The 23,883-nt window shown below is 37.8% G+C and overlaps 2 protein-coding genes across 7 annotated transcripts in view; both read left to right on the top strand.

Moving 5' to 3' along the window:
* trappc8 (trafficking protein particle complex subunit 8) overlaps positions 1–7,122 on the top strand; it is a 67,695-nt gene extending 60,573 nt beyond the window's left edge. For all 6 annotated transcript variants that reach the window (XM_051874791.1, XM_051874795.1, XM_051874793.1 and 3 more), the window contains 3 exons: positions 705–847; positions 4,142–4,231; positions 5,921–7,122. In XM_051874791.1, coding sequence (XP_051730751.1) covers positions 705–847; positions 4,142–4,231; positions 5,921–6,155 — 468 coding nt within the window. In that variant the 3' untranslated portion in view covers positions 6,156–7,122. The remainder of the gene's footprint in view (positions 1–704; positions 848–4,141; positions 4,232–5,920) is intronic.
* Positions 7,123–9,976: 2,854 nt separating this feature from the next.
* The window catches only part of opn7a (opsin 7, group member a), a 35,053-nt gene continuing 21,146 nt past the window's right edge, over positions 9,977–23,883 (top strand). The window contains exon 1 of the mRNA XM_051874815.1: positions 9,977–10,936. Within this exon, the coding sequence (XP_051730775.1) occupies positions 10,934–10,936 (3 nt within the window). The 5' untranslated portion in view covers positions 9,977–10,933. The remainder of the gene's footprint in view (positions 10,937–23,883) is intronic.

Genomic DNA, 23,883 nt, shown 5'->3' with positions numbered 1-23,883 from the left:
ATTCATAATGGTACAAATATTTCCATTCAAATAAATGCTGTTCTTTTGAACTTTCTATTCAACAAAGAATCCTGAAAAAAATGTGACATTTTCCACAAAAATGCCAAAAAAGTCATAAAACCATATTTTAGAAGTTTAAACTGATACAGCTTTAAAACGCATGCAGACAATTAACTTTCATGCAGATAATTAATTTTCATGATGATGAAGAACTGCAATGTCACGTGAGTGTGACCGTGATAGAGATGATAATCAAAACCAATTTTGAGGCACGAGCTGTACAGGCTCCGCCCTCTTCTGGAAAGTGGGGTGGGGAGCAGCAGCTCATTTGCATTTAAAGACACATGCACTTGTTATTTCAGTTGTTCTTTTTGCTCATTAATTTTTTCCCCCTCTGTTTCCCTCCTCCTGTTGGGCCTGATTCCATCCAGTCTAAAATTTCTCTCTGCGCGCCGTTGCATAGCAACACTCACTCATGGCAGAGGAAGTCCCTCACGTGAGGGAATGGCGTCAGACATGTTGATCTCAAAGTCTTTTTATAGAAACACTCACGTGCTTTTCTCCCTTTTACGTTCATTCAGAGTCATCCACCTCGTTTCCTTCTCTCAGCCATGTACGCACTTTAAACCAAATGAAAAGCTTTCTTTAACAAAGCTATTTTCAGAATTCAGATTGAATAAAACTTCTGCTTTTTTGTCTTTTAGGAAACTCAGGAGATGGTGCTTTTGAAGTTCAAGCCTGACATTCCACCTCCTGTAAGCAAGCCCTCTCTGGAACAGCTTTCCCACCTCATAAAGACCTGCCTCCACTACCCAGAGTCTTATGATCATCCCTTCCCACAAAAGAGGTGAAGCGCACACAAACAAACACTCTTAAAAACCTCAAAGAGACATGAATTGGTTTACCGAAATCCACCGACTGTGTTTCGGAGGTGATAAGACTTGCACAGACGTACACTAATGCCCAGTTACGCCCACAGGAGCGTTTGTCTGGCCTAGCTCTGCAGTGGTGCGTGGAAAGTAGGTGTGTTCGCATTAAAGTGTGAAAGATTGAGATAAACTGGACCAGGTCGAGGTTATGGCACTCTAAGCACTCAGTCATCACTCATAGCTTTGGATTTTTTGCGAATGTGCTCGCATAAATTTATTTGGTCATTCTGTGAGAAACAAAGGCCTGTCCTCGGTCAAACTAACCTAAATGCAAAACATATTCGAGATGAATCACAAGTCGGTATGAAATGGAAATTTTCTAAATGCATCTTATTGCAAGTGATCTGGTGAAACGACAGACTTCTCTCTGGTGATGTTTGCTGGACTTAAGGAATTAAGATCTTCCTTCATCCAAGCAACAACCGATGGATAGACCCAAGTCCCTGCCACTATAAACAACCCTTACAAAGTGTCTTAATCAAATCTGTCAAGCACTAAAAGCTCTTTCCTGTCAATTTTTTTTGACCTAACCAAACACAAGCGTTAGGACATTTTGTCACTTTGTTGCTTTCTATTTTGGTGGCACTATCCATAGTGAAATCTCATTGGCCAAAAATCCCACACAGCATAGCTATATACTGCACATCAGATACATTCAGATTGACTGCGTAACGCAGCATAGTCACTTCTAGACCGTTTCCACCTGCTGATGCTTTTTGGTCGAATGGATCACAAGTAGACAACGCTAAATACAGGTGGAAACGGTGTGTAAAACGTTTTGAGCTTGTCCACTTTCGACAAATTCCAAAAGTAGTCGAAAACACATTCGAACGGATTGCTTTCGTAGTGTAGACACTCATGTGGTCGATTGTGTTTGAACAGCTGCAAAAGACCGCCATTCTCCACCTACTGACCTAACATGTAAACATTATGGGAAGCATGCCAACCAGACAGGATTTAAACTTTGTCAGCTGAAGACCCAAGTTTGGATTGAAGATGAAAAACATACCAAGCACAATGTTCTCTCACCATTCCTGATTTCTAACACACACTCACAGCATTCGGCCAGTCTTGCGGCTGTCAGAGCAGAAACAAAAGCTGATACTCTCCCAATGTTTTCCTGTTGTCTCCGTGCGCATTCATATGTAAATTGCTCTAGTTTATTTGGCCATTAGATCGAAAGATCTGAAAAAACCCATACATTTACCTGGCCATAGACCCTCCCCTCGAAGACAAAAGACAAAAGAGATGGATTGAAACACCTGATGTAAACGAGTATGTCTCCCTCATCTACTTGTGATCCAATCGACCAAAACACATCTTAATAACAGGTGTAAACAGGACCTTAGTGTGAACAGACAAATAGCTTGTAGTTGTTTTTTTTTGTTTGTTTTTTTTCTCCTTCTTTTCAGTCAGGATATCACACTAGCTGAAATAAAACCACAGTTGGAAAAAAGTACTTAAAGCTGAGATGAAACTGAAGTAGCAGCAAATCTTTTCTTCCGTAATGTGATGTACATGCGAGTGTAATGGATTATCGGAAAAGAAAAGAGATGTAGGGCGGGACTTGGTTCTATTCATCAGTTGTTGATTGAATTTTGAGATATGTGCATTGCACTTCAAAATGAATGTGAGCTTGAGGTCGATTGTGGAGGAGCAAAGTTTTAGCAGACTAAATGGTCTGAGAAGTTCGGCATTCGTTTTCACTGGAAAATCTAGTTGACATTTTGATGAAATGTTACAAGTTCCAAAATAATCGTTCAAAATAAAATCTATAACATGCTTTTTACAAAATATATAGGGTTAATTTTTTTATTTAATGTAGTTATTTTAATTTTTTTTTTTTTTTTTTTTTAGGATGGGGAGGGAGATAGGAACAGGATTTAAAACCTAAAAACATCCCACTGTGCAACAGCCCTAACATAAAGAAAGATTTGCCAGGAAATTGAACCAAACATCTTGTAGCATTATGAGATAAATGTTCAGGAGGTTCAAGAGGCAGAGGTTTAGTCCATCCATATTTGTGCTTCAGGACAAATGACTTAAAGTTGCTGCGCACCAGTATGGGATTAACAGAAGTTATGAGAACCATTGATCAAAGTAATATCCAGATGAAAGTCAAGACCGCTCTCTCTTACATCACAAAATGAAATAATCAATTTTGTCTGGCTTGAAAACTTGGGCGCATTGAGTTCCAATATGAGGTCATGAGATGCAAGAAAGGTTGTTTTCTAGTGCATTTTTCAATTAAAGAATAAACTGTTTGTTTTTGGTTTGCTTTTGTGTTGGGCTGCACGGTATGAGATAACTTGTTAAATAATGTGATATTCAATATGCAATACGATAATGCTATAAGTGTGGAAAATCAATTTAAATTATATTTAAATATATTTAAAAACTATAAACTGATATAACCAATAAATGTTTCACATTCTTTCTGTGAAAAGAAAGCCTTACTACTTCACCTGAAAGTGAACAGCAGTGTTTTAGCATTACATAAATAGTAATGTCACAAATCAATTACAAATAATAGGACAAAGATACAAATGAAATAAACAGCATTCAAGTAAGAAACAATACAGAAAATGAATAATTAAATGTAGAAATAAAACTGCACAGTCTTCACGTGAATTAAATATACGATTCATATTAAAGCTACAAAAGTTATTCAGTCAAGAGGTATACTGTATTACCGACTGTGTTCACATGAATACTCGCCAAGAAAGGCATTTTAACATAACACTGTGTATTTGACCATTGGAGTGTGATAAGGTGCAAAAGAGAACTGAATTTGCGATCGCTCGTTGTCTGAGAGGCGGCTTTCTGTGTGTGCGCTTCAGGTGTGTCATCATGTTAGTTGTTTTCTGCAGCTTATTGTGCTTAATAACTCTTTTTAACATCAAGCAAGTCACACGTAAGTAACAGTCGCCTGCCCAGTCTATTCTCTGCTATACGTGTTGACCTAAAACTTTGACTTTTTGCAGCTTTTGGAAGTAGCCTATTATTGCAATATGCATATCGCCATGTACATTTGTGATATTTCGATGTATATTAATTTCAATATATCATGCAGCCATACTTTTGTGGAGGTTGCACAATGCACTGCGTCAAGAGGAGAAATTTCAAGAATTAGACCTACATCTGAAACCCATCTTTCAAGTCTTGCTGTACTTGACTTTCTTTTTTTCTTTTTTTTTCCTTTTCTTCCCTAGTTTATGTATGGTACCAGTCACCCTGACGTTGTCCAACTGTTCCTTGGCTCAGGTAGACGTCATCATTGATCTGCGGCATAAAACGACCAGGTACATCTGTTTTTCCTGATACCTAAAGGCCCCGATATACTTCAAGCAAAATCGAAAAACTAACGTGTGACGTCATTTTGAACAAAATCAGGTCAGAACAAAGTTTGTTGGTGTTGTTTCGGGAGTTCGAAATGGCTTGCCAAGGCAAACTTTCCGAAAAAGTTCGCTTTGGCTGGTAAACACCTTTTGAACTACCATTGGTCCGTGGAAGTGACATAATAGGTAGGTGTGGCTCTGAGGCTCTGCCTTCTTTGACGTGGAAATCTTAATTTCTTCGCTTCAGTCCATCGAGGTTGAGAAAGCTGGAGAGCTGCTTTTTAGTAGACAATGATGTAGATCTAGTTGAAAGAGATACTGACAGTTTTTCATATTTAATAATGTAAACCTGCTTGCTTTTAAACAATCTATTGCTATATAGCCTAAATAAATGTGACGTGACTTTACTGAACTGCCAAATTGCAGAGCTGGTGCGAACATATCCACATCACTGATCAGATGCTTTCTTAAAGGGATAATTCACACAAAAATTAAAATTATCCCATGATTTACTCACCCTCAAGCCATCCTAGATGTATATGACTATCTTCTTTCAGATGAACACAATCAGAGATGTATTAAAAAATATCCTGGCTCTTCTCACAGTTTTGAAGCCCAAAAAAGCGCATCCATCCATCCATCCATCCATAAAAGTAAACCATAGGACTCCAGGGGGTTAACAAAGTGCTTTTTGAAGTGAAGCAATGGATTTTTGTAAGAAAAATATCCATATTTATAACTTTATAAACTATAATAACCAGCTTGCAGCAAACATCAATACACAAGTTGACTTGCGGCGGAAACGTAACCTCTGACATGACACATGACATATTGACGAATGTGGAAGCACAGAGGATAGAGTAAAATAAAACACCAGTCATGAATTAGAAGTCTAAATTGAGAATTTTTAAATAGAAATGTCAGAGGATTTCGATATAAGAGAAGAGGAGCTTCAGTTTGTTGCCCAGCCCTATTTGTTTGAACCGCAAGAGGTCGTCTAAGCTTACACTACTCCTACGTCATACGTCGTGTCAGCGGTTACTCTTTCGCCGTAACTCGATGTGTACAGCCATTTGCTGGAAGCTAGATATTATAGTTTATAAAGTTGTAAATATGGATATTTTTCTTACAAAAACCAATTGCTTCACTTCAGAAGGCCTTTATTAACCTCCTGGAGTCATATGGATTACTTTTATGATGGATGGATGAGCTTTTTTGAGCTTCAAAACTGTAAGCACCATTCACTCCCATTATAAAGCTTGGAAGAGCCAGGATATTTTTTTAATATAACTCCAATTGTGTTCGTCTAAAAGAAGACAGTCTTATACACCTAGGATGGCTTGAGGGTGAGTAAATCATGGGATAATTTAAATTTTTGGGTGGACTATCTCTTTAACTCCTGTTTTCTCCCCGCTGTCATTTTTGTTGTTTATATTGTTATTGTAAGCGTGCAGCACACATTTACATATTCATCTAAATGCCGTTCTCAACAGTTCACTAACAGTATACCACTGGTCACGTATTTCGAACTTATTTTTACCCCTAAGCGAAGAACTAAAAACAACTTCAGCGTGAGTATACCGGGGCCTTAAAGTCCAAATGTTATCAATATTTAGAGTATTTGTCTCACACTCTCGTTGTCTCTTTATGCAGCCCGGAGTCTCTGGAAGTGCATGGTTCGTTTAGCTGGCTGGGCCAGACCCAATATAAGTTGCAACTCCAAGCACAAGAGGTGTACACGCTTTCCTTGAAAGCCTGTTTCTTCCAGGCTGGAGTTTATAATTTGGGCACACCTCGTGTTTTTGCCAAGTTGGCACAGACCAGCGCTATGTGTGAGACCAGCCAGCAGAGCGCCATGCCTGCGCTTATTATCATCAACAGCGTTTGAGTAACTCCGCGACGTTGTCCTGTTCTCAGCTCACCTAAATAAATGAAACAGACCGGAGTCCAAGATTTTTCTACTTCTTGCTTAAGCAAAATCTAATTGAGAGAGAGATAAGTAATTAAAAAGACTTGAACACAAATATTTCAACTTAACACTGCATCTGATGTGCTTGCCATGGTGAGCTAAACACAAACAGACTCTAGATGTTTCGTCTTAAATGCACCTGAAGCGTGACTGGATCCCATGTTAATTTATCTCTCGTGTCAGACATGTATTTTTTTTTTTTTTTTGAAGATTTTTGCTTGTTTTATGAAATATTTTTGTTTTTAGAACTACATTTTTTTTTTTTTTTTTTTTCAAGATCCCAAACATGTGGTAATGTAAATGGCAATGCATCTCTGCCTCATTCTGCCCTGCTGGCTATCTCATGGTTGCGATCTGTTGCCACAGTAACATAAAAACATCTCCAGTGCTATCTTAAAACCAGAAGATGAAACGCTGTAACCTGATGAGCTGCGGTTGAGAACATTGCAACTGCTGAAAGGATGGCGTATTCTGCCTCATTCAGTCAGACTGCAACTTAACATCACCTTATGAGAAGCCAGCGGGATTGGTGAAGTCCAGACGAGGAGCCATCTTAATGTTCGTAACCCAGTGAGGAATTGGCAGAATCCATGTTGCCCAGTGAGACTTTTAAGGACCTGTAAGAGGGTAAAAGTCACAGTTTGAGAGCATATTTTTGTTTGTGCATCTTTGTGTGGGTGGGCTGTGCTGTTTTCTCTGGAAATTTTTAATTTTCTACAAACCAATCATCCTCTCCCACCACCTCAGCTCTCATTGTCATTTCCACTACTATGATCAAACTGTTATTTAAATGTATCTACATGACTGCTTTTCTGAAAAAAAATGATGTATTATATTTATAACAAATTACTGTACATAGAATAAAATGTAACCAATAACCAAGAAACTGGCTGCCTGTTGTCTTCTTAGGGTTTGTTCTTTTAAACATGCAATTTACTATATTGATTTGACAAGTACCATTTACCAAGCGCACAACGCACAAGTTTGTTCTCTAATATGCAGTCCCTGGGAAGCATGTAATTGTGGTAAATGATGAATATGAGGCTTTTGATTTGTTTTTAATAATAGTATTTTTCTTTTTTTGTGCCTGACTTATTGGCTTCTGGAATTTTTAACAAGTGTAACACACAACAGAGCTTCAGAATCTTGCCAGAAATGCTTTTCTGGTCTAAAATGGTTCAACACGGCTGGTTCTGTCAGTGTCATTGTGCTTTTATTTTCTGTATGTAAAGTTGGACTGCTGGATTGGACCACTAGGTTCATCTAAAATGGTATGCATTTTGTCCCTGAAACAAACAAAAACTAGCTAAAAAAACCTACATGCTTGAACATCATTCTGTTGACGTTGGCAGCTGAAACATCAGTGAAAGGAATGTGATGAATTTCAGAGCAATAGACATAAGTGCACACACACATTTGATTTTTTTTTTTTTTTTTTTCTTCCCTGAATGCTTCATACTTTGTTCTAGCACAAATGAATATTTCATCTCTGAACTTTTTTCAAAATCACAAAAGTTTTTCTTTTGCCATACTGTTTTAATAATAATAATTATCTGAAATTATCGTCTGAGGTTTGAGATTTCTTTTATTATGATGGTTTATTACTGGAATAATTTTCAGTAAAATTACCCACTTTGAAAACTCAACTATAGTTGTTTTTCAGTGTTGCTTTCCCTTTCTCCTGCATTTACATGCACATGAATAGGCCTATTCTGATAATAATCACCATTTGGTACAAACACATTAAAATCCCCCTGTAGTCAATAATTTTATCCCTTAAAACTTATGTTTGATCACCAGAATTACATATTTAAACATTTTTTCATGTAAAAAAAAAAAATAATAATAATAAATTCTTCATGCCTTAAAATAGCTTGAATGTAACTCTACACCCTTGACTTATTTAGTATAAGCGGATCTATGAATATGATAATTAGCCCCACCTCCACTTACTCACACGGGCTCAGAGATCCACTCGGTCAACTTACTGAGGTAAACGCTGCACTATCGCTTTTTATAACGTTTGACACATGATGTAATTAATATGATTGGCCTTTTGCTTGACTACATGATCAAACAGCTGCTAATACTGTGTTACTAATGTTACACAAACCATGTTCCCGGTTCGTCATCTCAGAGTCAGCTGCCTTCTAACAATCAGTATCCTTACAAACGCTTTGAACAACTCAGAACGTCAGTGGAGAAAGACATATAGTTCATCATAACATCATAATATACATCATACAGCCGCCATATTGCTAAATCTACACGATTTTTCATATCAACAGAAAAATATACCGGGATAACCTGGCTTCTTTGAAACTCCCATGAGCGGTGAGTTAATTATATGCTAAAGCCCGTCGGCTCGTTGACGTGATTGGTTACAAGGTAGTTTGTGACGTCACAGACACCAGCGATTTAAATCCGTCTTTTTTCCACTGCAGTTTTAAAGAGAAAATATTCAGCAATCGTGTTGACTTATGAATTTGCACATTGTTTGTCTCAAAGCATATTAAAATCACCACATGCACATTAAAAACTTGATTTTCACCACAGGGGGACTTTAACCTAAAGAAAGTCCCTTTAAGACAAGTCATTTCACTCGGCGGCCATCTTTGAAACGCCTCTCGGCATGCAAGTGCAACTCCTATCTCTTTAAATGGGGAAACATCAAATTCTCCAAAGCTGTTTGCCAAGCTTTCGATTAAATTTCATATTTGAAATCACCAATGAAATCTGACAACAGCTGTCTCATACATTTTTTTCCAAACGCTCGAATCATGACAAAAAACTATTTTTTTAGGCTGGATCAAGCTAATGCGCATGCGCAGACCTAAATGCGCGTCTCTTGTGCCTCGTTTAGGAGGCGCGCGTCTGACTGTTTCTATAGAAACCGGTGCTTCTAACGGCCACTGCAGTGACGCGATGACTTTACCAGTCGGCGATTGGCTCTTATTTTGAAGGCGGGACTTATTCCGCCATATTGCGCGTTACACTTTCTCCCATTCAAAACAATACGAGTGACACGTCTTGTGTTATTCTATAGTCTTTGACCTAAATGCCATAACCAGATTTAAAGGGATAGTTCACCCAAAAATTTAAATTGTCATTTACTCACCCTCAAGTTGTTCCAAGGGTGTATTAATTTCTTTCTTCTGCTGAATACAAAAGAATAGCCTATATTCAGAAGAATGTTTGTAATCAAACAGTTGACGGCATCACTGACTTCCATAGTATGGGGAAAAAATACTATGGAAGTCAATGGTGCCCCACAGCTGTTTGGTTACCAATATCCTTCTAAATATCATATTTTGAAGAAATTAATACAGGTTTGGAACAACTTGAGGGCGAGTAAATGATGACAGAATCTTCATTTTGGGTGCACTATCCCTTAAAAAACAACATTCTAGATATCTGAATCCACATGTCTTGTAAAGAGTTTGTAAACAGTTTATTTCAGTTATTGAACATTCATTTATATCTGCTCAGGTCCAAATGAACATTTGGAACGATTGTTTAACTAATTGACTAACATTATTCTTTTAATTCACAAACATTAAAAGAAACGGCATGGTCTACATTAAATCATCGTGCTACTGTAAATCACATGATTAAGTTTATTTAGTTACAGTTAGTTGTAAAGGTATTCTGGATAAAGGCTTAACTAAAAATAGACCTTGAACATATGTGTATGTGTGATAAACTGTCAACGGTAAAATTACGCTGGAGGAAAGGATTGTTCAGCCCGGTGAACCTCCGCGTACACGCTTCCCGCCACTGCATAATTCCATGCGCTTCAGATTGCATGAGCGCTCACGTTCGATTTGATGTGCGTGCGCGCGCGCTCGTGTGCGGAATCACAGCACGGTTTATAGTGGTTTACGTTTTTTTTTTTTTTTTTTTTTTTAAGTGGTTGTATTTTTTAACAAAGTCGTCAAAAATAATTGAAATTCAGTCTGCCTTAATTTGTGCTCAAAGCTGTGTATTTTAATACAGCAACAACTTCTTTTTAGACCCTTTCAACTCAAAAGTAATTTTTCCTCACAAATGGTGGATGGGATTAAATAGGTTAAAGCTAATCTCTGGTTATCCTGAAGGCTTGCCGATATTTTATTCATTAAATGCAATTTTGTCCCCCTCTTTGTTTTCTTTTCCCTTACCCTTCCTTTCTGTTGCGTTTCGTTCTTTCCTCTTTCCTTTTCATCTCCGTTCGTGTCTTTCCGTTCCTTTCCTTTCCATGTCTTCTGTTTTCTTTTTTATTATTTGCTTATTGTAATTATTCATACATTCAATTTTGAATAAGAAAAAAAGCAGCCTTAAAGCACTAATAGTTTTGCACTTGATCTAGTGTAGTGTGTGTGAGGCTGCATTACAGTAACGCGCGCTGTCGTCAAAATGTTTCTTAACCGTCGCGCACATCAGACATTCAGTACAACAGCTCTTTTATAGAAAGGGGAGGGGGGGTCATTCACAACTCACTGTGAACCCCTCGGGATCACCTGCACGTGCGTTTGCGCACACAGTTTTGAGGAAAAACTCTGATCACCACCGGAAGGTCTGATCTCGCTTTTGGTCTCCCACGCGCATCCACTCGACTGCGCGTGCCACCGCGATGTGGGTCCGAACTGCGGAGCTTTGACGGATAAAGCGGAGGAATCCCTTCGGCTTCCCGAGGAGAGGCGAGGCTGACCGCTGCCATGGTAAGAGGGTGATGTTGAGTGGAAGTCAGGGTTGTTTGAACCCACTTTGCATTGAAGGAATTTGCTGAGTGATGACATCGAATATGTCCAGGCGAGCAGGTGCATGTGGATAGATAGCGCGCGCACGGGGCAGGTGTGGACGCGAGAGTTTGGTGCTGGTAAGACGCGCGCCAGAAACCCGAGTGTCTGCTATTATTCCGCTTTTCTCTTCAGTTTTGGTGTCTCACGATGGCATTCATCATGCATACACCCCATACACTTGTTGATTAGTTGTAATCCAGCGCCTCAAACTCACGTGTTTGTGTTTTCCCAGGATTTGTTCTTATTAGTGAATGAAAGAAGCTGAAGGATTGTGCGCTTATTGGCTGTGAGTGTTGCGCTTCTCTTCGCATTGAGACCGGGGGAGTGTTGTAACACATTTTGCTTAAAAGTCTGTATCTCAAGAGTTATTTTGCAGTGTATGTTTCAAACTTTAATATTTCATCTCCATGTTTACCTGCTGCAAATTAATGCAGTTTATAACTTATTCATAAACTGCATAATTGTCAAACACAGAGTGCTGTCACTATCAACCCCACTACTTGGGTGTTTGTAACAACAAATACACATGTAGCCTACATTTTACAATTTTTAAGTGACTTTATTGTTGCAATCAAATGTAGGCTACTTATATTTCAGAATATTTATCGCCTCCCTTCGCTCATTTCATTTTAATTAAAAAATATAAATAAATAAAAGAAAACGATTTAAAAATAAATATATCGATAGAGCAACTCTAACAGCAATAGCTAACGACTCTAAAAACATAACAGAATGTGTGTGTGTGTGTGTGTGTGTGTGTGTGTGTGTGTGTGTGTGTGTGTGTGCGTGCGTGCGTGCGTGCGTGCGTGCGTGCGTGTGTGCGTGCTTGCGCGTTTACCTTGTATATATTTTGGGGACAAATGTGTATTCAGATATGAGATAAACCTTACAAAAGTATCCTAAAACCTCCTTTTAGGGATGGCCTCATTTGTTAATAATAATAATAATAATAATAATAGCCTAATAATAATAATATAGTATGTTTAAAATTGTAAAAATGCATAAAGTTTTCTGTTATAATATGCGTTAGGTTTAGGTTACCAAATTTAGAAGTCATCTTTGTGTGTACTGTATGTGTCTACTGTATCTACTTAATCATATTTTGGATGCATAACTGTACCCAGAACTGAGTTAAATCTGACAACATCCTTTTAGGGAAGTCCTCATTTGTAAAAATTGTATTAAAATGTATGTATATATATATATATATATATATATATATATATATATATATATATATATATATACCGCATTCCAAATTATTATGCAAGTGACATATCATTAAGATTTCAGTAGAATAAACATTCAGATTTTAGTTTTTCTAAGAAAATGTTTGTTTATTTATCCATGTCTTTTTAGATAACTGGTATCCATTTCAGACAAAATAATTTGCCAGGTCTATGGAAACCCTACTTAGAGGTTGTTCCACATTATTAAGCAAGTCACAGTTCTCATGCAATATGGGGAGGAAGAAAGATCTTTCTGAAGATGAAAAGCATGAAATGGTGCAATGTTGTGCAAAAGGCATGAAAACAACTAATATTGTGTGAAAACTGAATGGAGATTATCGAATTATCATAAGATTTGTGAGTGATTTAGAGCACAGCAGAACTCGGTCAGATAAAGGCTTATTAATGAAAGTTCCTGTCAAAAAAATTAATTGTATTAAAAGGGCAGCTATAAAAAAAAAAAAGCCAGTGTTGAGCAGCAAACGGGTATTTGAAGCTGCTGGTGTCTCTGGAGTCTCAAGAAGCTCTCCATGCAGGCTGGCAGTTGTGCATAAAGATGCATTTCAGCCTCTCCAAACCAAAGCTCACAAATAGAAACATTTACAGTGGGTTTAGAAATACATGAAGACTCATTTTTAAATAGTTTTATTCACTGATTAATGCCGTACTATAATGGATGGTCTAAATGGATGGATTTCTGGATGGTTGGTGAATGGCCACCACGTTCCAACAAGACTGCGACGTCAGCGAGGAGTTAGCTGGTGATGATTTGGGCTGGAATATTGAGAAGTGAGATGGAAGGTCCCTTTAGGGTCTCTGAGGGTATTAAAATGACTTTTGCAAGAGATGTGGAGTTCATAACTGGCCATTTTCAGCTATGGTATAAAAAGGAGGATAGTGTCTTCTGAAATACAATGCACTATGCACTATCCCATGCTGCAAAAAAACACCACAGCAATAAAACTGTTTGAAAATGTATTTCTACACCCACTGTAAATGTTTCTCTTTGTGAGGTTTGGTTAGTGGTGGCTAAAATGCATCTTTACGCACAACTGCCAGCCTGCATGGAGAGCTTCTTGAGACTCCAGAGACACCAGCAGCTTCAAATACCTGTTTGCTGCTCAACACTGGCTTTTTATAGCTGCCCTTTTAATACAATTAATTTTTTTGACAGGAACTTTCATTAAAAAGCCTTTATCTGACTGAGTTCTGCTGTGCTCTAAATCACTCACAAATCTTATGATAATTTGATAATCTCCATTCACTTTTCACACAATATTAGTTGTTTTCATGCCTTTTGCACAACATCGGACCATTTCATGCTTTTCATCTTCAGAAAGATCTTTCTTCCTCCCCATATTGCGTGAGAACTGTGACTTGCTTAATAATGTGGAACAACCTCTAAGTAGGGTTTCCATAGACCATAGACAGCAAATTATTTTGTCTGAGATTGATACCAGTTATCTAAAAAGACATGGATAAATAAATAAACAAACAAACATTTTCTTAGAAAAACTAAAATCTGAATGTTTATTGAACTGAAATCTTACTGATATGTCACTTGCATAAAAAGTTGGAACGTGGTGTGTGATATATATATATATATATATATATATATATATATATATATATATATATATATATATATATATATATATATTAGTATCTCACAGAAGTGAGTACACCCCTCACATTTTTGTAAATATTTTATTATATCTTTTCATGTGACAACACTGAAGAAATGACACTTTGCTACAATGTAAAGTAGTGAGTGTACAGCTTGTATAACAGTGTAAATTTGCTGTCCCTTCAAAATAACTCAACACACAGCCATTAATGTCTAAACCGCTGGCCACAAAATTGAGTACACCCCTAAGTGAAAATGTCCAAATTGGGCCCAATTAGCCATTTTCTCTCCCCGTTGTCCTGTGACTCGTTAGTGTTACAAGGTCTCAGGTGTGAATGGGGAGCAGGTGTGTTAAATTTGGTGTTATCGCTCTCACTCTCTCATACTGGTCACTGGAAGTTCAACATGGCACCTCATGGCAAAGAACTCTGAGGATCTGAAAAAAAAGAATTGTTGCTCTACATAAAGATGGCGTAGGCTATAAGAAGATTGCCAAGACCCTGAAACTGAGCTGCAGCACGGTGGCCAAGACCATACAGCGGTTTAACAGGACAGGTTCCACTCAGAACAGGCCTCACCATGGTCGACCAAAGAAGTTGAGTGCACGTGCTCAGCGTCATATCCAGAGGCTGTGTTTGGGAAATAGAGGTATGAGTGCTGCCAGCATTGCTGCAGAGGTTGAAGGGGTGGGGGGTCAGCCTGTCAGTGCTCAGACCATACGCCGCACACTGCATCTAATTGGTCTGCATGGCTGTCGTCCCAGAAGGTAGCCTCTTCTAAAGATGATGCACAAGAAAGCCCGCAAACAGTTTGCTGAAGACAAGCAGATTAAGGAACCATGTCCTGTGGTCTGATGAGACCAAGATAAACTTATTTAGTTCAGATGGTGTCAAGTGTGTGTGGCGGCAACCAGGTGAGGAGTGCAAAGACAAGTGTGTCTTGCCTTCAGTCAAGCATGGTGGTGGGAGTGTCATGGTCTGGGGCTGCATGAGTGCTGCCGGCACTGGGGAGCTACAGTTCATTGAGGGAACCATGAATGAGCAGAGCATGATCCCTTCCCTTCGGAGACTGGGTCGCATGGCAGTATTCCAACATGATAACGACCCCAAACACACCTCCAAGACGACCACTGCCTTGCTAAAGAAGCTGAGAGTAAAGGTGATGGACTGGCCAAACATGTCTCCAGACCTAAACCCTATGGAGCATCTGTGGGGCATCCTCAAACGGAAGGTGGAGGAGCGCAACGTCTCTAACATGGAGGAGTGGAAGAGGACTCCAGTGACAACCTGTGAAGCTCTGGTGAACTCCATGCCCAAGAGGGTTAAGGCAGTGCTGGAAAATAATGGTGGCCACACAAAATATTGACACTTTGGGCCCAATTTGGACATTTTCACTTAGGGGTGTACTCAATTTTGTGGCCAGCGGTTTAGACATTAATGGCTGTGTGTTGAGTTATTTTGAAGAGACAGCAAATTTACACTGTTATACAAGCTGTACACTCACTACTTTACATTGTAGCAAAGTGTCATTTCTTCAGTGTTGTCACATGAAAAGATATAATAAAATATTTACAAAAATGTGAGGCGTGTACTCACTTCTGTGAGATACTGTGTATGTATGTATGTATGTATGTATGTGTGTATATATATATATATATATATATATATATATATACATATATAATAAATAAATAAATAAAATATTATATGAGAGAGAGAGAGAGAACAATAGAACTATGAAATATAGAACAATAAAAGGACATAATACCAGACACTTTTGGCTTTGTGATTTTATTTTATTTATTTATTTATTTTTTTGTGCCCATGAGAAAAACAACTTGTAAAATTAAAAAAGTAAAAATGCGGCATGTTGGTAACCCAGCGTGTGTGTGTACAGGTTTGGCTGTACTTGTAAGGGCCAAATGTTCTCACTTATATAGTGAAATAATATGACAACCAACTAGTAAGGACATTTTACTGGTCTTCAGTTAAAAAGGTTCATAAATTGGCCAAAACATGTTTTATTTAAATCTAGTGTTTTGCACATGTTTCTGTGATGGGTAGGTTGAGGATTAGGTTGGGTTAGGCCATAGAAAATATCATTAAGCTGATATAAAGTCAGTCGGAGTGTATGCAATGTCCTCGCCAATAAATGCATGTAATTTTGTCCTATTTTGTACCATTTTTGTGGGTCCAGTATAAGTACATGGTTACAACCCTTCATGTATGATCAACCACTATATATTTTTTTAATCCTTTTTTAAGATGAAAACAAGAGAAACTGCTGATTCAGATGTAACCAGTTCTATCATTTAACATCCATTAACATAATCTCAAATTGCAAGCCAGGTGTGATATTTTACTGTACTTTTGTACATGAAACCTTTATGTTTTTTTTATAGTGAGACTTACAGCTTTTACTGTCACACAGAGGGATGGAGGTCATGTGCGACGGTGATTTCTCCCAGCTCTAGCTCATTTCCCGCCCTGTGTTACAACACTCCTGCTGCTGCCGCAGTGAAACTCTCTTCAACCACAGATCTACAGTTACTGAAACAGAGACCAACAAACCATACTATGATAATTTTGTTTAGCTCATATTAATATTTAAAATATTCCAGTAATCTAATAAATACCTTAAATTATATTTAATGCCTTTTCCTTCTAAATCTGCAGTTTTACTAGTGCATTTCCCATTGAAGTTCATTGATAACAGCCTTTAGCTGTGCCTGTGGTCTGAGCCTGGAGTCTGTTGTGCTTCTCATCTCATAGATGAAGAGCAGTGTAACACTTTCTTTCCTCCTTCACCCGTCCCTGACTGCAGCCCCTCCTTCTATCAATATAGTAAATTGACATACATTCTTATAGTGCTTTAACAGTTCATCATACTTAGGAAGTATATTACTGTGATGAAAACATGAAAGTGCCAGACACTGGGGCATACTGTATCAAAACAGACAGGAAAGCACATAATACTGTTTAAAACCCTCTGCAGACAGTTAATACAGTCAGTTTGTGTGATTATAATCAGGAATGTTTATGATATATAGGCTGTTTCTTGTAAATCTTAAGAAAAAAAATGCTTTCTGTACAATCAAGCTTTGGAAATCACACAGTGATTGACACTTACATTAGTTTGTTGGGTTTTGTGGTTCACTCTAAATAAAGGTCTTCAGTCTTTCAGGCCAAGGCTGCCAGTGAACCTGATTTCACCAAGTACAACATGTTTCTGGTTCAACATCTTTGTTGATCCTGGAACAACATTCCAATCAACCAATCAGATTCGAGGGACGAGTTTACCGTTTATGTCACGTTTAGGCTTACAACCAGGTTTAGGTGCTTATACATCTGTTATTCACCTGTCATTTCACTCTGATTTTATGGATAAGTTATAGTAGGGTTAGGTTTAGGAATATGGTTAAGACTACATTTTTGGACAGGAATGTTGTTCCACGATCAACAAAATATGTTGATCCAGGAACATGTCTTACTTAGCAAAATCATGGTGACCCAAAGCTGCATTAGTAGATACAGAGACCTCATGTTACCAAACTTAGCAGTGGAACAAGTGCTGTATTAGTCTGAGGTCAAACAGTAATTGGCAGACCACTTGAAATACCGCATTTGACCCCCTGTTGAAAACCCTTGCTCTAAAAGAAAGGACTCAGTGCAGTTTTCCCCTAAAATAAAAGCTGCAAGTGAAGAAATGAAGACATAAAAGTATTGCAATTTTACTACTGTCCTTTAGTAATTAACTATTCATTTTACATTTTACAGTGTACAATAGTAATATGTTTTTGTCTTGGAGTTAAAGGTCCAGTGTGTAATATTTAGGAGGATCTATTGACAGAAATGCAATATAATATACATACCTATGCTTTCAGTGGTGAATAAAGACCTTACATAATGAACCGTTCTTTTTTTATTATCTTAGAATGAGCCATTTCTATCTACATACACCGCTGGTCCCCTTACATCGAAATCTCCGTTTTGCGCGGCATGTTTCTACAGTAGCCCTAAACGGACAAACTGCTCATTGGCTACTCTCTGCTGTCTCAGATGACGACATCTTCATCTGTGTCGGCCACCGTAGCTTCTCTTTGTACTTTAAAAGGGAGGGGTGAGCGGTGGACTGAGCCGTTAGTTGCGATTCGCAATATGTAATATAAACATAATATTATTATTAGAATGGAATGAAGATACAGCAGATTTGTTGGGATAAATGGATAAAATATTTTCAAAATCTTTGAAAGCTTGTCTTAATGCCTTACGGGGCCTGTAAATTGTTTAAATAAATTTATAGTCAATGAGTTAATTGTTTAAAAAATAATTTAGTTAATTCAGTTTAAGCAGTTACTTTCTGTATATTTACTGTTTATTTTATAGCTTTACACTGTGAGATCTGAATTTCTACATTAACCTCCGGTTTCACAGACTAGGCTTAAAGGGTTAGTTTACCCAAAAATGGAAATTCTGTCATTAATTACTCACCCTCATGTCGTTCCACACCCGTAAGACTTTAGTTCATCTTCGAAACACAAATAAAGTCTTTTTGATGAAATCCGAGAGCTTTCTGTCCCTCCATACACAGATATGCATCTACCACTTCTTTGACGCTTCAAAAAGATCATAAAGAGATTGTAAAACTATGAATTGAGCGGTTTAGTCCAAATTTTCTGAAGAGACTCGATCGCTTTATATGATGAACAGATTGAATTTAGTCTTTTATTAGTTTTATGATCTCTTTATGAACTTTTTGAAGTGTCAAAGTGATAATTATGGAGGGAGAGAAAGCTCTCAGATTTCATCAAAAAGATCTCCATTTGTGCTCTGAAGATGAACGAAAGTCTTACGGGTGTGGAACGACATGAGGGTGAGTAAATAATGACAGAATTTTCATTTTCAGGTGAACTAACCCTTTAAGCCTAGTCCCAGACTAAAATGCATGTTTGTTTTAACTAAGAGCATCTTGCACAGACATATCTTAAAATATATCAGTGCCATTGTTTTGTCTCAAGATGCACACCAGTAATGTTTATAAAAGCTATACTTAAATGTCCTAATTGAACTAAGGCCTAATCCTGGCTTTATCTAAGTCCAGTCTGTAGACCCAAAATTTCAATGATGATTTTTTAAGTCAAATCAGATTGTTTGGCTTCCTAAAAACACCAATGTGAATGTGATGCGGACTGAGACAGTGTCACATCTAAAACGCTCAGGTAAAAGTCAGAGTCAAAGATATTTTTCTTTTTACTCCGTTCAGTGTGATGACTGAAAAAGCTCTCTTAAATTTGTCCTCAAATTGAACTGATGCATATAAAATGTACGACAGTTTCTTACAGGACCCCTAAAGGCTCCCCCCCACTTATCTAAATATTATCTCTCTCAATGTCTACTGTGGTTAGGTCATACTGATATCATATGACTTCCACAAGACTTATTATTACTTATATTTACAGCTTGTTTTCCTCATTTATGAACTCTGAAAATATCCTCAGAACTGTTGTTTATCATTTCATGGTAAATTCAGATGTGAGATGAAGTTTTCTCAGCTTATTAGCAGACTGAGTATACGTGACGACGGTGCAAACATAAATGACAAAACCACACTTTCTTCTTGGAACCGACTTCAAATGCAGATGGATTTTGAATCAGTGCGGCTGACTGATATAAATGCATGCCCTGTAGAGAGTGGGTTACAATACATATAGATTGAGTTATAAATGCATATCTGGAGACGTGAAGACAATCTGATGGAGACAGCACAGTGGTCCCTCCTTTATTAAATCACAGACTGAGACCTCAGACCTTTCCGTTGTGAATGGCACTGCATTCATATGTATATTCATGTGTTGTGTGTGTAATCAGTGGATGACTGTTTGGCTGACTGATCCTCATTTCTCAGCTGATGTTTTTACCGCACTGATGGATCAAGCAGCAGGTGAATTAAAGGCATTCTCTAATTATCAGTTTTACAAAGAATCACATATGCCAGTTTGAGCTGTGTGAGCATTCATCAACTTCACAGAATCGCTGGCATTGCCAGTACTGTGCTGTGCTGTGTGTGTTTTGACTGTTCTGAAGCTGTTTTTTAATAAGAAATATGAGATATGTGCAACATCACAGGCACCAAACACTCCAGGCTGCAGTGTTTTTAAATAATCTTGTAGTACAGGTATGGAGTGAAGTCATTTTGGAGCAAAATCTAGTTTTGTTAATTTGAGGAATGCAACCCCCAACCAGCCTTTGGCTGTGCGAATATTTGGCATTAATAATAACACTTCGAGCGAAGAGACTCAACAAAGATGAATGTGTGTTTGTATGCGTGAGAAGCTGAAATGGCAGACTAGAAGCGAATGTTCAAAGGGATGTTGATGATATCTGTAATTTTTACAGGCAAAAGCGATATATTCATTTATATATTCTACCCAGCTAACAGGGAACGTTCTATGAACTTTGGCTAATGTTCTGGCAAGGTTCCCTCAAAGTTATGAGCAAACATTCTTCAGTAATGTTAATAGATCATTACGTTCACAGACATAACCGACTGTGTTTGTGAAATTTGTGTTTTTGACATAACCTTGTGTGTATTTCACAGTTTAAGTGCAATAAGACGAGAAAGAGAACTTAGTTTAATACTCACACGACGCGCCTGTCTTACAGTCAGCTTTCTGTGTGTGCGTGCTTCAGATGTGTGCACTCAGAAAACCATATATATGAAGATTAATCTGTTATGGCTTTAAAACGCATGCAAATAATTAACTTTCATGATGAGGAGGAACTGCAATGTCACATGAGCGTGACTGCGAATAAGATAATAATCAAAACCAAGATAAAACAGATGTTTTAGTTTTTGGCAGAATATCTGAGGCGTAAGCTGTACAGGCTCCGCCCTCTTCTGGAAAGCAGGGGGCGGGGAGCAGCAGCTCATTTGCATTTAAAGACCCATGCACGAAAACAGCATGTTTTTCCTTCCGTTCAAAAATAGCATTTACAAAATGGTATAATAAATGATCTGTGGGGTATTTTTAGCTGAAACTTCACAGACACATTCTGGGGACACCAGAGACTATATTACATCTTGTAAAAAGGCTATGTTCATGCAACTGGCCCCTGATGTTTAATAATGTTCTCAAAATGTTGGCACAAAAACTTTATTTATACATCATTTATTGATCTTTTTTTGGTGAAACATTTTAGTTGCATATTCGTCTGTTTTTTGTTTTTTTTTAATATTACTACTTGTTTCAGAATATTCCAAAAACAGTAAAAAGTAAAGTTAACATAATGTTTGAAAAATAATAAAACGGAATGTTCCCTTAACGTTCACAATTTTTGTTTTTTAAATGCTGAAAATAACTGAATGTTTTAAACGGTCAGAGAACAATCAGAAATTATGTTTTCATAACCTAATTGCAATGTTAGCAACATGTTCGTAGAACACATTTTTGTTAGCTGAGTAATCATGAGGAACTGTTTGGCTTACATATTATGTACACAAAATATTATTCACAAAGCAGCCTTGTGGTGAGATTCAGATCTCAATACATCTGAGGAAGGCCGCGAAATATTAGGTCACCAGTGAAACAGTACCTTTTTTCTTCCTCCAGGATGTACAGAGTTCTTTGATGACTTGTCTTAAGGGAATGCTGTCAGTTTGCGTATATACCATAAAACATTAAAGCTCTTTTACTAACAGAATGAATTTGTGTAGAAGAACAAAGTGTAGGTCTGGGATTCTCAGTCTCCGGAGAGGTTTGGGTGTGCAGACTCAGCCTTTAGCTCCACAGCTGATCAGTATGCTGCATGTGTGCGTTTGAGGGAAGTAGGTAAGGAAGAGGGAGAGAGATGGAATATTTATACAGATGTGATTTAAAGAGCCTGGCAATTAGCCTAATGAAACTTAAAAGGCTATACACACAGTTTTTAAGAATTATGCACAACTGTTACTCTCAGCAAAAAGTCAAAGGGTCTAGAGCTCACATGCACACGTTTCTAATACAAATTGAGACAAACGATTTAGCTCCAGATTGACTGAAAAGGAGATTATAGGAAGGATTGAGCAAGCATGCCCAAATGTTTTCTGAAATGATTGTACAAGATAAGGAGGCCATGCGATAGAAGAATAACTTGGTACTGTCAGCAGATTTTCGTTCGCCCCATCTCCTTCTCTCTGGCAATCTTTCATCTGTAGCTGTGTTTGCAAGCAGGTTAAAGGAACAGCTCATACTAAAATGAACAATCTATCATCATTTTATTTTCTTCAGACTGGTTTTGAGAGGCAGATCAACTGACTCAAAGCTTTGACACGTTTATTTACAAATCTTCACAACAATACTTCTTAGCCTTGATGTCAGGATTAACTGTGAACTGCATAAGAACTTTAATTGCATTATTTAATTGCATTCATTTGGCAGATGCTTTATTTACACTTTTTTTTAAGTGTCTGTCTGACCTGTCTGTCTGACCTGTCCGGGTTTGTGTGCATTATGAACTAGACTTGTCAATCATATAATGTGACCATAATTCCTGCCCGTCCAGATGACGTTATCCTGTACACTTCCTCGTTCAGAGCTCCTTAAAAAACCAACCCAAAGAAGCTAATAAACAAATGATTACGATAGTATATGATTTGTGTGTGATTTTCATGAGATCTGGGGTATTATCAATAACGGATGTTTACATTCTAAATGCTAAGCAGGTGTAGTGATTAGCTGCATATAAAAGGCTATACATAACATATTTCAACAACATTATATGACTGAAATCCACATTAGATCACAATAGGAAGTTATTACAGCTTTATGCTAATTGTAGCTCTAATGTTAGTTATATTTCATGATGTATGATGTCAAAAGAATTCACATAAGTTCATAAGAAAATGTTTTGTTTTGTTTTCTAAAAAGACTATTTATATTAGGTGGATAAGTGTATATTGGCATCAAAGCGATGTGGATGTGGAAAGCCATAATGCCAGAATAAAGGCTAATGGCCTCTGAATATAAACAAAAGAATAATGATAAAAGAATAATGAAGATTAGGTCTCATACCCGGCAGAGGTGTGAAAGGTTTGTCGAGTGAGAACAACAGAAACATGAATGGGGCAGTTCGCCACACCAGACATAGATAATAGACTGCAAGGGAGCTTACACTGCATTCACACGGGGCGTCTGTGTTAACGCTTCTCATTTACTTTGAATGGGTGACTTCATGCATTACCGAACTGAATTGTGGGTTCCGTTGCGTCGCTTCACTCGTGTTGCTCGCGGCAGAAGTTGAAGATTTCTCAACTTTTCAAGCGCCAACATAGGCGTCAGCCAATCAGATCACAGACGCTAGCCAGTTCCGTTCATGCAACACCGGAAAGTAATGTGATTGGCTGTTGTCACTATGACGGTCGTGTCAGCGCAAACTTCAGACACGCCCTCCGTCAAGCGTTGATGCGGATGCCCCATGTGAATGCAGCATTACAGGGAGGGGGCAATACATATTTTTATTAGCCTTTTATTAGCCTTCTCTAAAAACACACATAACATGGTCTTAGAAAACACTTAATAAAATTCGTAATTTTAGAGATAACATCCTCAGATTTGAAATGAAGCATGAGCAGACTTGTGGCTTCAGCTTCATTGTGTTTCTACACTCAAAAAAAAAAAAATGCTGGCTTAAAAACAACCCAAGTTGGGTTGAAAATGGACAAACACAGTAATTGGGTTGTTTTAACCCAGCGGTTGGGTTAAATGTTTGACCAACGTGCTGGGTAGTTTTATTTGGCTTGTGGCTGGCTTAAAATGAACCCAAATTCATATTAATAAACCTCCAACATATTTTGGGTTCATTTTAAGCAAGCAATACAGTAATTTTTAAACAATAGTTGAGTTAAATAAAACTACCCAGCAGGTCGGGCAAACATTTAACCCAACCGCTGGGTTAAAACAACCCAATTGCTGGGTTTGTCCATCTTTAACCCAACTTGGGTTGTTTTTAACCCAGCATTTCTAGAGTGTAAGT

The sequence above is a fragment of the Ctenopharyngodon idella genome, chromosome 20, assembly GCF_019924925.1.
Source record: "Ctenopharyngodon idella isolate HZGC_01 chromosome 20, HZGC01, whole genome shotgun sequence".
Taxonomy (NCBI): domain Eukaryota; kingdom Metazoa; phylum Chordata; class Actinopteri; order Cypriniformes; family Xenocyprididae; genus Ctenopharyngodon; species Ctenopharyngodon idella.
This window is presented reverse-complemented; position numbering and strand designations above follow the sequence as displayed.